At 45.8% G+C, this 13,989-nt stretch overlaps 1 protein-coding gene across 5 annotated transcripts in view; it reads right to left on the bottom strand.

Annotated features, from left to right (window-relative positions):
• Positions 1-13,443, bottom strand: part of LOC140650765 (transducin-like enhancer protein 4) — a 101,487-nt gene extending 88,044 nt beyond the window's left edge. For all 5 annotated transcript variants that reach the window (XR_012042163.1, XM_072859497.1, XM_072859501.1 and 2 more), the window contains exons 1-4: positions 12,475-13,443; positions 11,969-12,066; positions 10,836-10,899; positions 9,414-9,458 (exon numbers count right to left, since the gene is read on the bottom strand). Coding sequence is in view for 4 of the 5 variants with exons in the window: in XM_072859497.1 (XP_072715598.1) it covers positions 9,414-9,458; positions 10,836-10,899; positions 11,969-12,066; positions 12,475-12,519 (252 nt within the window). In the remaining variant the exon portion in view is untranslated. The remainder of the gene's footprint in view (positions 1-9,413; positions 9,459-10,835; positions 10,900-11,968; positions 12,067-12,474) is intronic.
• Between the last annotated feature and the right edge of the window lie 546 nt (positions 13,444-13,989).

Raw genomic sequence — 13,989 nt, 5'->3', positions numbered from 1 at the left:
TGCATTATAAAGAATGAGCAAAAATGAAGTTCCACCTCTCCTGCCAAGAAGCAGAGAGACACAGGAAAGAAAATGAGTGAGCAAAATGCCACCTTCTCCCTCGACCCCCAGCTAAAAATTCACTCCAATTTGCCTTACGATTAATTTTAAATAATGTGGTCACGTTAACGTGGTAAATGACGGCTTCAGCCATTGAGCGACTGTCAAGGACATCCTGCAACCCAGACCTTCCAAACACTGAGGTCGGTGCACCATCATGCAAGCCTCCTCCCAGCCGCTGCAAGGGGGGACCTGAGGATCACATCACTGTGCCAGCTCAGTGGGCTTCAGGTTACCTGCTCTTCCCTCATCCCCTGCTGCGTCTGTCCTTGTAACCCCATGGACACTCCATCATGAGTTCTGAGGAAGCTCTCTGCCTTCAGGACACAACAGACCCAGGCTAGATCTACTTGCTGTTGTTCTTGGGCTTAAAACTGTCAGAGTTAAATTTCAATAGCATTGCTGTCACTCCCTACAAGTATCACAATGCTTTATTATGCATTTGCAGAGAGAGTGTGTTGGCGCTGCTGTGTTTTCATTTGTTGGTTTTGGCTTCAAAGTCAGAAAAAGGCAAGGGGAAAGGGGCCCCTTTGCTTTCCGAAGTACACTTCTGCCATAGCAAATCTGCATCACTGGCTACACCTGTAATTGAAACCCAGGTGATGTGTTAGCAGCAGCCTCACCATGCCCTCTGTATGGTGCCACTCCATCTCCGGCTACCCAGGACAGGGTCAAAGGGAGTTTTCTGCATTTGCAAATTCTCCAAACAACTGAGACACTAAGAGAACCCAGGCACATAAGCAGACAGAGTAAATACAAGAGAAGTTTAGTGTATTTAAGATGGAGGAAAGAGCAGCTTTTTAAAAAATTAAATGCTTTCAGTGATCATACACAAAACGTGCACAGTACACAACACATGCCAAACAAAACCTAGTGACAGGACCTATTGTTATGCAGATTCTTTATAGCATGAAGGGGACAGATATTGACTTCTGCTCAACTGTGAGATGCTCTGCTGAGGTTTTTAAGCAAACACAAGAAAAAAGAAAAACACACTTTCTCATTGCCAGTCTTCCACATCCCAAACAGAACAGTGAAAGGTTTTTCTCCTTTGAAGAAGTTGAAACTCATACAACAAATCCAAGCATAAGATCCTGCAGAGAAACCATTTAAGTAGACCAAAAGAGAGAGGCCAAGTTAGAAGACCTCCACTCAAAACTATGTCATGTGTTCCTTCACCTTCTAACACAGAAAGGGGAACTGCCACCAGCATATCTGTGCCATCTTATGAAATATAATCCACAAAAACTTAACAAGCTATGACATATAACCCACAAAAACTTAACAAGCAACTCCAGAGAGAATATGTCTGTATTTCTAACTTGGTATTATTTTTTCTTAGGAGAGTACACCTCACACTTTTTCTGAGAATAGGAAATTACGACAAAAGTTGCCAGCTGTATCTCATACCCAGCTCCCTTGACTTTACTGTGAATCTTGGGACGTTTCACTCCTTACTTGCGAAAAACAATTATGGAAGAATACTGGAGGAAAAACTAAGAAGCATGAGCCCAGCGCAGTTTGACAGCTTAAAATTAAAAAGAAAATAAAAAGAACCCCAAATTTATTATTTTTATCTCATGATTAATTTTAAGCCAATCTCATTATTTTCTTGGGACTGGCATGATTTAACATTTGGAGGTGGCAATACAGCATACCTTACAAATACATAACCATAAAGAGACCAATTCAAGTTTACTGTGGGGACCATAACTTTGACTTGCCTGACATCTGCACATTTAAACGCCTTAGCCATAACACCACAGTGTTCAATACCAGAGCATTACGTACCTGTCCTGGGCTATGAAAGATGATTCCTTATGTCTAAATCCTATCCACATAGACAAGAAAGCACTATTTAGAGTTCTGTTTACTATTTGTGACATATTTCAGCTATATTTAAAAAACATTATTGAAAAAAAAGAAAGTTACGGACACCTGCTTTTGATATCGTGCCCAAATGCTTCCTGCTACGCTGAACTACAGAGTTTGTGACACCACTAAGATAAACGATATCAAGGGAAAAAATTTACAGAAGTAGTACTTCAAGGTACCAGTAGAACTAGAAGAATATCATCTTGAAGCAAGACAAAACCTGTAAAAACATACAGATAAACAGAGAGACAAATAGGTATTCTTAAAACCATTTCTTATTTCTGTATTGTAAAATAAAGATTAATTTTTAATTCAAACATCCAATTTTTTTCATAGAATAGCATGTCTTGAGTATAGATAGGTTCAGCTTCAAGTATACTGTCATCTGTTAGTTAATGCAAGTATAGGTTTATACATCCTGTGTATCACATTATCATCTTTGTTCTGCTCCTGCTGTGCCTTGTGGCTAAATAGGTTTTCTGAAAGTCAGTGGCAACAGATGTGCTCAATCTGCAGACAGCAAAAGAAGTGACTTCTGTAACAATTAAAATTGCACTGTTCACAAACTGGCCCATGTCTGCGATAAACCCAGTTCTCTAACAAACAGTCCACAAACAGTACATCATATCTTCTCATTAAAAAAAAAAAAAAGTAAGACCAAATTGATAACTCTGAATTCTCCATGTTTGACAGCCTTGGTGTTAAGAGTCATAAAATCTGTCTCCCAGCTTTAATGCACCGAGCCCATGGTATACACCGTGACTGACCTGTGTGAGCACCCCCTTCACTTTTAGTAACATAAACTGAAATCAAAATCCCTGCCTCGAGGAGCTTACAATCGCAATTATTTCACACGCCTGAATCCTTATGTTTAAAGTTATTTCAGTTGCCGAGCCAAGCAGCCAAACATTTTCAAGCCAGATTTACAATTGCCTCTGCAGCCCTAATTCTACTTTCCTAATGTCTATCTTGTGCACTGAAAGAGGTCCTTTAGGAAAAGTGGTAACGAGATCAGCGAGTGTATAACTAAAAACTGCACCGCGATGCACGTACACAATGGGGCCGGATCAAGCTTACACAAACGCTGTAAAGCTTCGGGATCCCAGCATCCCAATACCTCGCTTTGAAACCTATCTCCTAATTAGTGTTTTTTCCTGCGCTGAACGACCCTGGCACTTCTTTTTTGCCCCCACAAGGAAGGCAAATTTCACAGCACAAAATGGTGCAAAAATTTTTATATACAAAATGGTGACAAAGCTTCCCTCTCCTGGCGAGTAGTAAGTTCTGACCGTTCAGCGGGAGCCTTATGCCGGAGCCGTATTCCCAGCCATGCCGGCTGACCCAAAACGCCAGCAGCGGTGCCGGGCAGGAGGGGGGCACCTCCCGCTGCCGACGAGGTCCCCATCACCTCTCCCTCTGCCTTCCCTCTCCCCCACGGCTGCCCAAAAGGGGCTGGGGATTCTCGCCAGAACGGTGTCCCTTACTACAAACAGCAAAGGTGATGGAGTTTCTTGCGTTTAAAAAAAAAAAAAAAAAAAAAGGCAAGAATTTTTTTATAGGGGAAGGCATTCGGCAACCCTAACCACAAGGTCACCGCTGGCCCCCTGTGTAACTACAAGTGGGCCCACAAACTAACACAGTCAGTGAGGCAGCACCACGGCAATTAGCATCTTTCAAAGACAGAAAAAAGCTTTTATGTTTAAGCACTGTAGAGCACAGCCTTTTGCCAGTAAAAACAGAGCGTACGTCTTAATTTAAAAGTTTGCTCAGCATGTTTTGTGCTACTTCCTGCGTCTTAAGCATCTGTCTGAACTGCCAAAACAAGTGGGGGGAAAACAACACTTTCCTTTGCTTATGAACGGCAAAACCAGGGTGAAATGGAAGTTCTTGTCCTCATGCATGTTATTCTGCAGTTGCAGGGGGAAAGGTTATTTCAACAGTAACTTGCAGAGAAGTGGCAACAGCAAACTTCCCAGTAATTAGCAGTACCTATCCACAGAAAGGCTGTCTAACATATATATCATGAGGAAAAGAAAGGCAGAATTTCATTTCAGAACTTAGCAGTTATTACCAAGTAAAAGGTTTCTGGTTTAACTGAAGAATAACACATTTTCTAACTTTTCATAAGCTTCTAAGCTTTTCTGCTGGCTTCAGAGGCTAAATAACCTAAAACTGGGACAAACAAGCCTCAGTTGTCAAACTGATTTGACAACCTATTTTTTAAATTTTGCAACTTTGATGGAAAAGCCACTTGTTTTTCTCTTCCTCCTTAATAGTCCTGTCTGAGCTGCAGTCTTCAAAATTTCACTTCTAATCTCTCTCATTTTGAAGTTTTCCAGTTCAGTTCTGACTACCCATTGCCTGTATCTCTATTAAATCTTTCCTACTGTTTATAATGGAGAACAAATACCGCTGGTATAATTTTAGCTGGCTCTCCAGCTATTCTTCAAACAGAAGACAATATACACTCAACTACTGACTGCGTTAAAAAATAAAACGTGCACACATGCATGCACACATATTCACACTAAGCCCAGACCGTTGCCAAGAGGAAAAAAAAAAAAAACAAAAAAAAGAGTAGTTTTCCATTACACAGGTAGCGCATATACAAACCAATTCTCTGTGATATACGTGTTTTATGGCCGTGAAGATGAAAAACGGTCAAAACTCTGCCCTAAATTAAACAAATTGATTCCCATCTTTACCCCTTTACCAAAATAATTTACTAAGGCTTAAGAAGCAACCAGACTCAGGGCTGGGATGTCGTACAGCCCATATATTAACTCAGTCAGCAATAAATCTCCCCTTACTCTCCATACTACTTTCTTAAATAGCTCAGTATAAAGCCCCAACCTAATTAAAAACAGCTTTCTCGGCAACAGTGGCCTTGATTTCACTTATTTACACATTAACTGCAGCCTCCGTTTGGCCAATCCAGTCTATTCCCTGTACCACGCAGGGCCTTTTATCTGCCCTGGACAGCATTTTCTCCAGCAGATGAAGTAGATGCCGATTGATTTGCTGTCGAGCATGGTAAATTAATAGCAACAAATTGCTGAGGGCCCCATCTCGCTGCTCCACCATGCTTCGGCAGTTTTGCTTTATTTGCTCCATGATGGGCAGCAGTCAGGCCTCTTCAAGTCAATTTCTTCTTAACAACCTGCAATACTTTTCAATGGTGAAAATAGAGCCGTTCCTTGTAAGTCAGAAATCAATATCCTATTGCCCTTAGAAAATGCTAAACAAGCAGTATTGGCAATCCACTTGGTACTAGAGGGTATCAGATATAATGCAAATCCATACTGCTTCCCTCCTCGTAGTTATTACAGTTTGCTAAAAGGTTCCTAATGCCATTTATCATCATTTACCATCGACTACTGCAGCTATGATTATGATATCCTATCAGCTAGCAGAGCCCTTTCATTTCTATCCAATTAATATTTTAGCAGCACTCAAATGGTTGTTGCCCAAGTCTTGTAATAAAATTTACATGGATTGGACTGAATTTTTTTTTTTTTTACTGTGATCTTAAAAAGTCATTTCATTTATTTTTTAATACCCAGCTTCTTAAAAGATCTGAATTTTCTTTCAAAAATGCTGAAATCCAATGTTCTAGCACGTGAATTAGTTCAAAGACGGAGGTCTAGCCAAAAAGAGCGACTCAGAATTTATGTATTGCCACCCCCAAAAAACATAATCGAAGTAAAAAGTGAATGCTGTATCCTATTTATGCTTTCCATCAGTCCCATTCACAAATACGTTGTTTGTAGCCAAATACAGACACTTATTTTAAGCGATAATTACAATTCTGAATTAAAATCTTCAGCAAGCATTTTTGATTACAGCAATTTAAATAAACTGTTTACCGTAACATTAAAATAGCCTAATTTCAGAAATTAAACCAAATGACCACCACCACCAAGTAGCAACAGTATATTAGAAACACAGAGCAGCACGTCAACTATTCATTCATAAACTGTCCGCTGAGCCTCCTAAAAACGACTGTTGAAAAAGCAACTTAGTAAGAAATGGGCATCTTCAGACCACACTCAAACATTCATATTTATGCTAATATTGAAATTTAAAACTGTAGGGAAGTATCTGCTCATACTGCAACGCAAAACCCCTCAACTCAAAGCCTTTTTTTTTGGAATGTGTCTATTTTGAAGCTCTATTGATCCTAGAAGAGAATATCAAAAATTAGCTTACTATTTTAGGCTATAACACCACATGTCACAACATACCCCACACTTGTCTTTAAAAAAAAATACAAATGACTAATTCTACCAGTCTAATGCTATTTACTCAGTTACCAAAATTTAAATTAATTATGTTCTCAAACATAATTGTTAAAAATTGGCAACATTATGCAGGCTTAATTAAGATTAAATCCAATTTACTAAATGTACTTTAATTGGTACTAATTACATTAGCTTTCCTTTCAGAATGACAAATTCCCCATAGGTTTCACTTTAATAGTCTTCTATCAAAATCAACACAGGATGACTGATGATGAGCATCACACGAGGGGTGGGAAAAGAGATGCTCTTCCCCCCTCTCCCCCCCCAGACACACAGGCACACACACTACCGCTGCTCTCTGCACGTTTATCCTTTTATCAATTTGCTAAGTCACAGAGTCATGACTCCATCACAGCCATCATTTTCTGTTCCAGTGAAAAATTTCTCTAAAAATAAATACTCTGTGGCTGGGAGCAGCCAAGAAGAACAGAAGCTTTAACAGAAAAATACACAAAGGTTTCAAATATCAGGGCCACCAATTACTAGGGTACTTCCAAGGACTCCAGGGAGTCCTGCTCTTGAACCCTTTGAGACGCAAATCTAATAAGTGAATAAGCCTAACCTGATCTTGAGAACTAGGCCCAATTACGCCGAAGGGCAACTTCACTGCATTATTGCCTGCTTTCCATTACAAGGGCATCCAGCGAGTACATCTGGAAAAGAACCTGAGGAACCAAGGCTGTCTGCCCAGAAAAACAAATAAAGACAGATATGCCTCTGTGCTAAAGTGAAAAAAAGAAAGAAAATATAATAAGTAGGTGGTTTGCAGGGCTGTCTGTATTTCATAATGTGATAAACTGCCCTCAGGATTTTTGATATGATTGAATTTAGAAAGCTGGGGGGGGAGAGGGGGGGAAAAGGGTGAATCACTCAATTTCAGCCGAGTAAAATTCAAAGATGGGAGAGGAAGAGAAGGGAATTTAAGGTGGAAGACTTAAAAAGCTTTGCACACATCAAATGAAGCAATCAACGCTATCTATATAATATACCAAATTGGACCCTCACGCTGTGATCATAAAGCAAGATGGGAAATATTTTGCAGTTGCTGAAGCATGAGGAGAAAGAAAAAGAAAAAACGCTATAGCAATAGAAGGGGAGACATGAGAGATATGAAATTGATATCAGATTTAAGAATGATAGCGAACAAGTTTCTTAGCCACAGCTAATTTGAATCAACATCTGACAAAATATTTAAGTGTTTTGCATGAGAGTACGATACTTAAACTACTAATTTGAACAGACGGAACAGTAATGGAAAAAGGTGTTTAATTAAAATCCAGTCCTTTGTAATTCCCACACTTAGTTGTAACTAAGTATTTAATTTCTCCAGAATATCACCGATGACTCCATCGCCATAACTGCATACAACTTCTGAAGTAAAGCATTTAGAAACTAAAAGTTAAAAGGGGTTTCGCTGTGCGTTTTGTTTCCCTACGCTTAAAGCAATTTAATTCCACATTGCACTTGCAAGCCGATTTTGTCCCACAGAGTTTTGTGCAGTCAGTGTAAGTCTACATACAACTAATTGCTGTAAAAACAGGGTACCTAGAAATATAAACAAGTTTGACTGCAATGCTTGCTTTCAAACGCCTGTAAGAATGTGCTACGTAGGTGGTCTGTAAGGACTCTGGTCTCTGTGAATTGTTTCCATATCTACGACTTTACTGATTGGGGGGGGGGGGGGGGGGGGTGGGTTTTATTTTGTTGGTTTTTGGTCTTTTTAAATGGGACCTGAAACAATCTGGCTATTCATTTGAGAACAGGCCCAACACCTCTGAGAGTCAGTGAGTGGGTCTTTCCACCAGCACCCACAACCTGAATCAGGTCCAGAGAGTCACCACGTACGTACGATCTGATCAGCTGCAATCATAGCCTCTTCCTCTCAAACGTTTGTTAAACACACTTCTTGAGTCTTCACGGTACCTCTGAGGACATCTGAATTCAACAGGTCTACATACATGTCTGTAAAATAATGTGTATGTACAAGGCCCCATAACTTTGGAGCTGCAGATGCAAAATGCTTTGAAGCAGGAAATCCCACTGTCTTCGTATTTGTATGCCATCTAAGTGCCAATGGCCCTAATCAGTACTGTGGCATTGGGATGCTAATGGAATACAAAATATAATAAATAATAAATAACATGAAAAAACATCTGACTTGTATGTCTGCTCTCAACAAGATAAAGAAATCCTATTTCCACAACCCAGAGAAGTTCCAAATCCCTAACTTTGAACAGAAATGCGTACAAACCAATTTTCAGATGGTCTTTCTTCTCCCATCCAACCATTTCTTTATTTCTGCAGTTTACACTCCCCAGCAATGCTGGCAAATTGCTCAACCGTTTGCTAAAATGAGTTGTCAGTATTAAACTCCACCATATAAAAAGTTCCCTCAATGGAAAAGAGGTCAGATGTTTAATTCATTCTCCTCTAGAGAAGGTTAAGAACACACATTACCGAATAAGAAACTCTGATTTACACTACCATGCTCCATCTGACTAATCTCCTGCTAATCTTGGCCTAAGTGCTAGACTTCAAGGTACAAAACCGAGCATGCTAACACCCTCACAGAAAGCTCATTTACTCTTTCGTGTTTGAGATGCTAAGACACTGGTTTTGGACAAAGGTCCAAGTAAGCAGCCTGAGGGAAACAGGGACATGGCTGTGCATCAATTGCTTTTGCAGCTCCAGCTTAAATCAGTCGAGGTTAACTGAAGAGAACAGTCTTTTCCACACGCAAATACAAATCTCTCAACACCTAATACGCATTCATGATGTAGCTATCATCCCAAAAAGTAAACCCCAAAGGTTTGAGGTCAGACAGATCTGAAGGTACAACCCACATACCCATCCCTACTCACGTACACCCTCCCCGTGCAGTACAGCACCGCTTACATGTGCGGAGATTGCATATGGAAAGTCAACCGAATAATGCACAACCGGTAGCCAAGACCATAACCTATGCAGAGCCCATATACCATATACAAGATGGAAGTTTCAGGGCAGGTTAAGTACAAAAAAATTTCCCATGCACTCAAGCATGCAATTAAAGCAAGTCACACAGAATACACATCTGTTTTAAGACTGATGGGAGAAATTACACAGAGCATTCTTACACAAAACAAATTATCTACCTACCTGTTTATGCATCTCTATATTCAGCCCATAGGACATCTCGTAATACTAAGAAAGAAGAAGACGACTCTATTAGACCTTGCAATTGTGAAAACCATTCCAAAATTCACTTTGACTCAAACATCATCTGTACAAAGACATACAGACCTAAAAACATTTATTGGTCTTGAAGAGCTCCTGGAATTCAAAAGAGCATTTCACAGCAACCTTTTTTTTTTTTTTCTTTATCTACATTGCTTTGTGTCAAATTTACAAACAGCAGCCATAAAACAGGGAAAAAAACAGACAACAAAAAATTCACAAAAAGTAATCACAACCAGAGTTAAAGATTAGAAGCAGAAAAAAAGCCACACAGAAAATGCTTAAGATGTTATTCCCTAGCACACATAAAAGATGCAAAGAAACCCGCCCGAAGTGCTTGAAGCCAGACACACATATAAATCAGCACTGTCTAACAGACCGGTTATTCAATATTTTAAATTAAAAACACAAAAAAGCTGCAATTAAATTGCAGGGATACAAAAAATGAAAGAGCACAGAAATTCAGAGCCAAGGCAGATACACCAATCTAAGTATGTCCTGTTGTACCCGAGTATTGCGGGGAACTCGGTTCAGTGTGTAATGTTAGTACCAAACAATCTCCAAGACTTAGGTGTATCAGGCATGAAAAAGACAACTGCAAGCCTTAACATTCGCTTGTGCTCTTGGTTAAGAATTTTTCAAGGTTATTTACTCTTTTTGTAAATACAAGAGTGTTATTTGTCACGTACATATGGAAAACGGCTAATCCTTCATAGATGTACAAGAGAGCAGATAACAAGAGCTCCTCTGGAGTTATCATGATCCATCACACAATTATGTAGTCAGAGGTGTCTTCCTATGCACGTTATTTAACCAGACAGATCACAACCATTGAGGAAATCCCTTTCACAGCCGAGATCCCTGCCATTCTGAATTTAGTGAAACAACGACCCCACTGCCCACGTGCAACAGTTCTTCTAGGAAGTAGGCTTCAGGTTTGCATGTACAATTCTGGCTTACTCCCACCACAGAAAAAAAGATTATCCCGAACCATTTTACAGAGATGTGATCGTTGGGAGAAGTCAGCAAAAGCACGAACATTGTTCCCAGGTACACTACGAAAGTTGTACGCAGCTTTAAAGGGCTGACAAGTAATCTGCTAGCATTTGGAAGAAATATCCCCAATTGCTTAAAAGGTTAAAAAGCAGGTTTCGCGCAGAAACTAACCGCTGCAAACAAGTTATAAACCCCTGAAACTAAGGATTTATAATGGAAGCACTGATGCAACCTCAACAACAGCAGCACTACCATAATCTTTCTGTTCGCCTCCAGCAATCCGAATGTATTTCGGTCTCAGTATACCAAGCTAATAGACATTTTGAATTTGTTATGCAGCTTGCTTACCATGACATAATGTCGCTGCATCTCTGTCTTCTCACTGGCCAGTTTTTCACATTCTAGCTTTAAGCTGTTCAAGACATAAAAAGGAAAAAGCATGGGTACTTTATAACACCAAACTGGCATTCTTCTGAGCACAGGTTACTCCCCTTTTCAAGCATTTCTCCAACACACAAATAGAAATGTGCATTCCAGCTCTTGTTTGGGAGTTCAGGGTGGGGTTTGTAGTTTTCCTCTTTCAAGAGATATTGTGCAACATCCTCATCTCCTAAGCCAACTGCATACAGTACAGAAGAGAGTATTTTTCTCCGACAAAAAAACCCCAACAGTGGTTCACAGAAGAAGCACGCAGGGGTTCATACCTATAACCACCACTTACAAACCCATAATTTGGGTTTCGGAGTTTTTATTTAAATGAGTTTTAGAAACAGCTCTCACTTTCACTCAGCCCACAGAGGAATCAAACACGTATCACCACTTCAAGGAGCAAAAAGTTGCTGGGGTGGTTTTTTTTTTGTTTTTTTTTTTTGGGGGGGGGGTTTGCTGTTACTGATGACAGAACTGCAAGGAAAATACTGCAGGTAATTTAAGGAATACCGTGGTAAACATGAACACCCCCGCTGGTTTTTTTGTTTGTTTTCGGAAGCCCGGTAAGCAATCCTGCTAGAAGTCACTTGTCACTTTGAGGACACGGCGCTCTTCCACCTAAGGATAATGAAACAGCTCGCCGCCCCACTTCCAGGTTATCAGCACTTGACATGTCAATGAAAGGCGCGAGGGGGCCGAGCCAAGACAAGATGCGTGTCCTGAGCGGCATTTTGAAGAAAAGCAGAGAAGGAGCCCAGCCAGCCAGATATTTGTCCATCAACCCCCACCCGCCCCCAAAAAAACCGAAAAACAACCACCACGAACCGGAGCGCGGGGGAAACCAAGAAAATCCGCTCGCACCGTTCGGCTCGGGGCCCCCGTGAGCCCCCGCCCCGCGGGCCGGGAGCGGCGGCGGGATGCGGAGGGGCCGGCGGAGGAGCGCCCGGCTGGGGGGGTCCCGCGCTCCGGCCCCGCCGCCCCCCCGGGCAGCGGCGGCGGCAAGCGGCGAGGGGCGAGCCCGCGCGGGGCTCGGGGGAAGTAGGCAGCGTTACCTGTGGTACTGAGCCTGCAAAAACTGAAACTCCTCCTTAATCCGATCGCAGGACTCGGAAATGGTGAATTTAAAGGGCTGCGCTGGCTGGTGAGGAGCCTGCAAGCAAGCAACAGCGGGTCTTTTACTCGCCCCCTCTCGCCCGCCCGCTGCTCCCCCCGCCCGGCCGCCCCCCCCCGCCGCGGCCCTCGCACCCGGGCTCCCGGAGGCGCAGCCCCCCGGGCCCCCGCCCGCCCGAGGCGCCCCGGGCTGCTGCCCCGACGGGGCCGCCGGCGGCGCGGGGCCGCCGCGGGGGGAGGCGTCGCCCGCTCGGACCCCCCGCACCGGCCGCAGCCGCAGCCGCGGGACGAGCGCCGGGACCGCCGCGCACCGGGCGGGGGCAACTCGGAGGAGCCAACCCCGGCCCGGGGCGGCGGCGGCGGCGCGGCGGACAACAATAAGAAAATGGCTACAACTCCGCGGTGCCCGCGCCGGAGCGCTGCCCGCGGGGCCGCCGCCGTCACTCACCGGGTGCCGGGTCTGCGGGTACATCTTGCTCAGGTCGCGGATCATCCACGCCGCTTCGGGGGGCGCTGACGGCCGGAGCGGCGGGGATCAGGGCTGCAGGCGCGGCGGCGGCGGGCAGGGACGCCCCGGCCCCGCCGCCCCGGGGCTGGCGGGGCACCGCCGGCAGCAGCGAGGCGCGGCGGCGACGGCGGCGTCCGCGGCGCGCGGGGGCCGCTGCCACATCCCCCGGGGGCGGTCAGCGGGCGGCGCCGACCGGCTCTCCCGAGCGCCGCCGCTCCGCGGGCTCCGGCGGGTTGCGAGCCCCGTGCGGCGGCGGGCGAGGAGGAGCAGGAGGAGGGCGGGGAAAGCCCCTCCGCCGGCGCCGGTGCGCGCTCCGCCAGAGATCCCCGCCGGCAGTTTCCTCCCCTCCTGCAAACTTTTACTGCTGCCGGCGGCTCTCCCGCCCCCGGCGCCGAGCGGAGCGGAGCGCGGCGCCCCGGCGGGAGGGCGGCTGCGGCGGGCGGGCGGGCGGGCGGCTGCCCCGCTTGGCGCTGCGGCCGCGGAGGTGCGGTGCGATGCCCTTTTGTGTGGCGGGCTGGTCCTCGCTGCTACCGGCCGGACCGCATCTCCCCCGCTAGCGCTGCTGGGCCGCTCTTTTTTCGTTCTTTTTGGTTTTTTTTTTTAATTAAAAAAAAATTAAAAAGAGAGCGAGAAAGATGAAAAAGAAGATACGGTCCGGGCTGCTTTATTTATGTCTTTTTTTTTTTTCTCTTTTTTCGCTCCTCGCCTTTCGAAACTCCGAGAAGTGGCGGCGGCAGCAGCGGCGGCGCCGCGCGGAGCGCAGCCCCGCGCCCGGCCCGGCGGCGCGGCTCGGCTCGGCTCGGCCCGGCCCGGCCCGGTCCAGCCCTGCCCTGCCCTGCCCGGCCCGGCCCTGCCCGGCCCGGCCCGCCGCCGCCGCTCCGCGCCGCTCCCACAGCACGCTCTGGCGAGGTGACTCCTTTGACCAAATTTAGCAGCGGCGGGTCATTAACATTCTGATACATATTCACGCCGCCGGAAGGCCGCCGCCCGCGGGGCACCCTGGGAGCCGCAGTCCTCCCGGCGCCCCCTCTCCCCGCCCTGCCCGCCCGCCGCCGCGCCCGGGACTTCTCCTCCCGTCGGGCAGCGCGGCTCCGCCCGCGCCCCCCTCCCGCTCCCCCTCCGCCGCTCCGCCCACGGAGGGCGTCGCCGGCGACCAATCGGCGGCGGCCGCACATTAATCGCCGTTCTGTATTAATGCCCATCATTTCGCCGCTGACAAATGGGCGTACGGGCCCGAGGAGAGGGGGAGGGAGGGAGGGGGGGCGGCCCCGGGCTCGGCCCCCACGTGGGGGCCTGACGCCGCGCGAGCCCGCAGCCAATCGGGCGGCTCCTCGGCCTCTCCGCTGCTGTCCGCCCGCCGCCCGAGGTGGAGCCTGCAGATCGCTGGCGTTCCGCGGCGCCGGCGTTCGAACAGGGGAAACATTTGTTCAGCCGTCAATCAAAGTAACGTGGGCC

Source organism: Ciconia boyciana, chromosome 4 (assembly GCF_034638445.1).
Source record: "Ciconia boyciana chromosome 4, ASM3463844v1, whole genome shotgun sequence".
NCBI classification, from domain to species: Eukaryota; Metazoa; Chordata; class Aves; order Ciconiiformes; family Ciconiidae; genus Ciconia; species Ciconia boyciana.
Note: the sequence above shows the minus strand (reverse complement) of the source record. Positions and strands in the feature narration are given on the sequence as shown.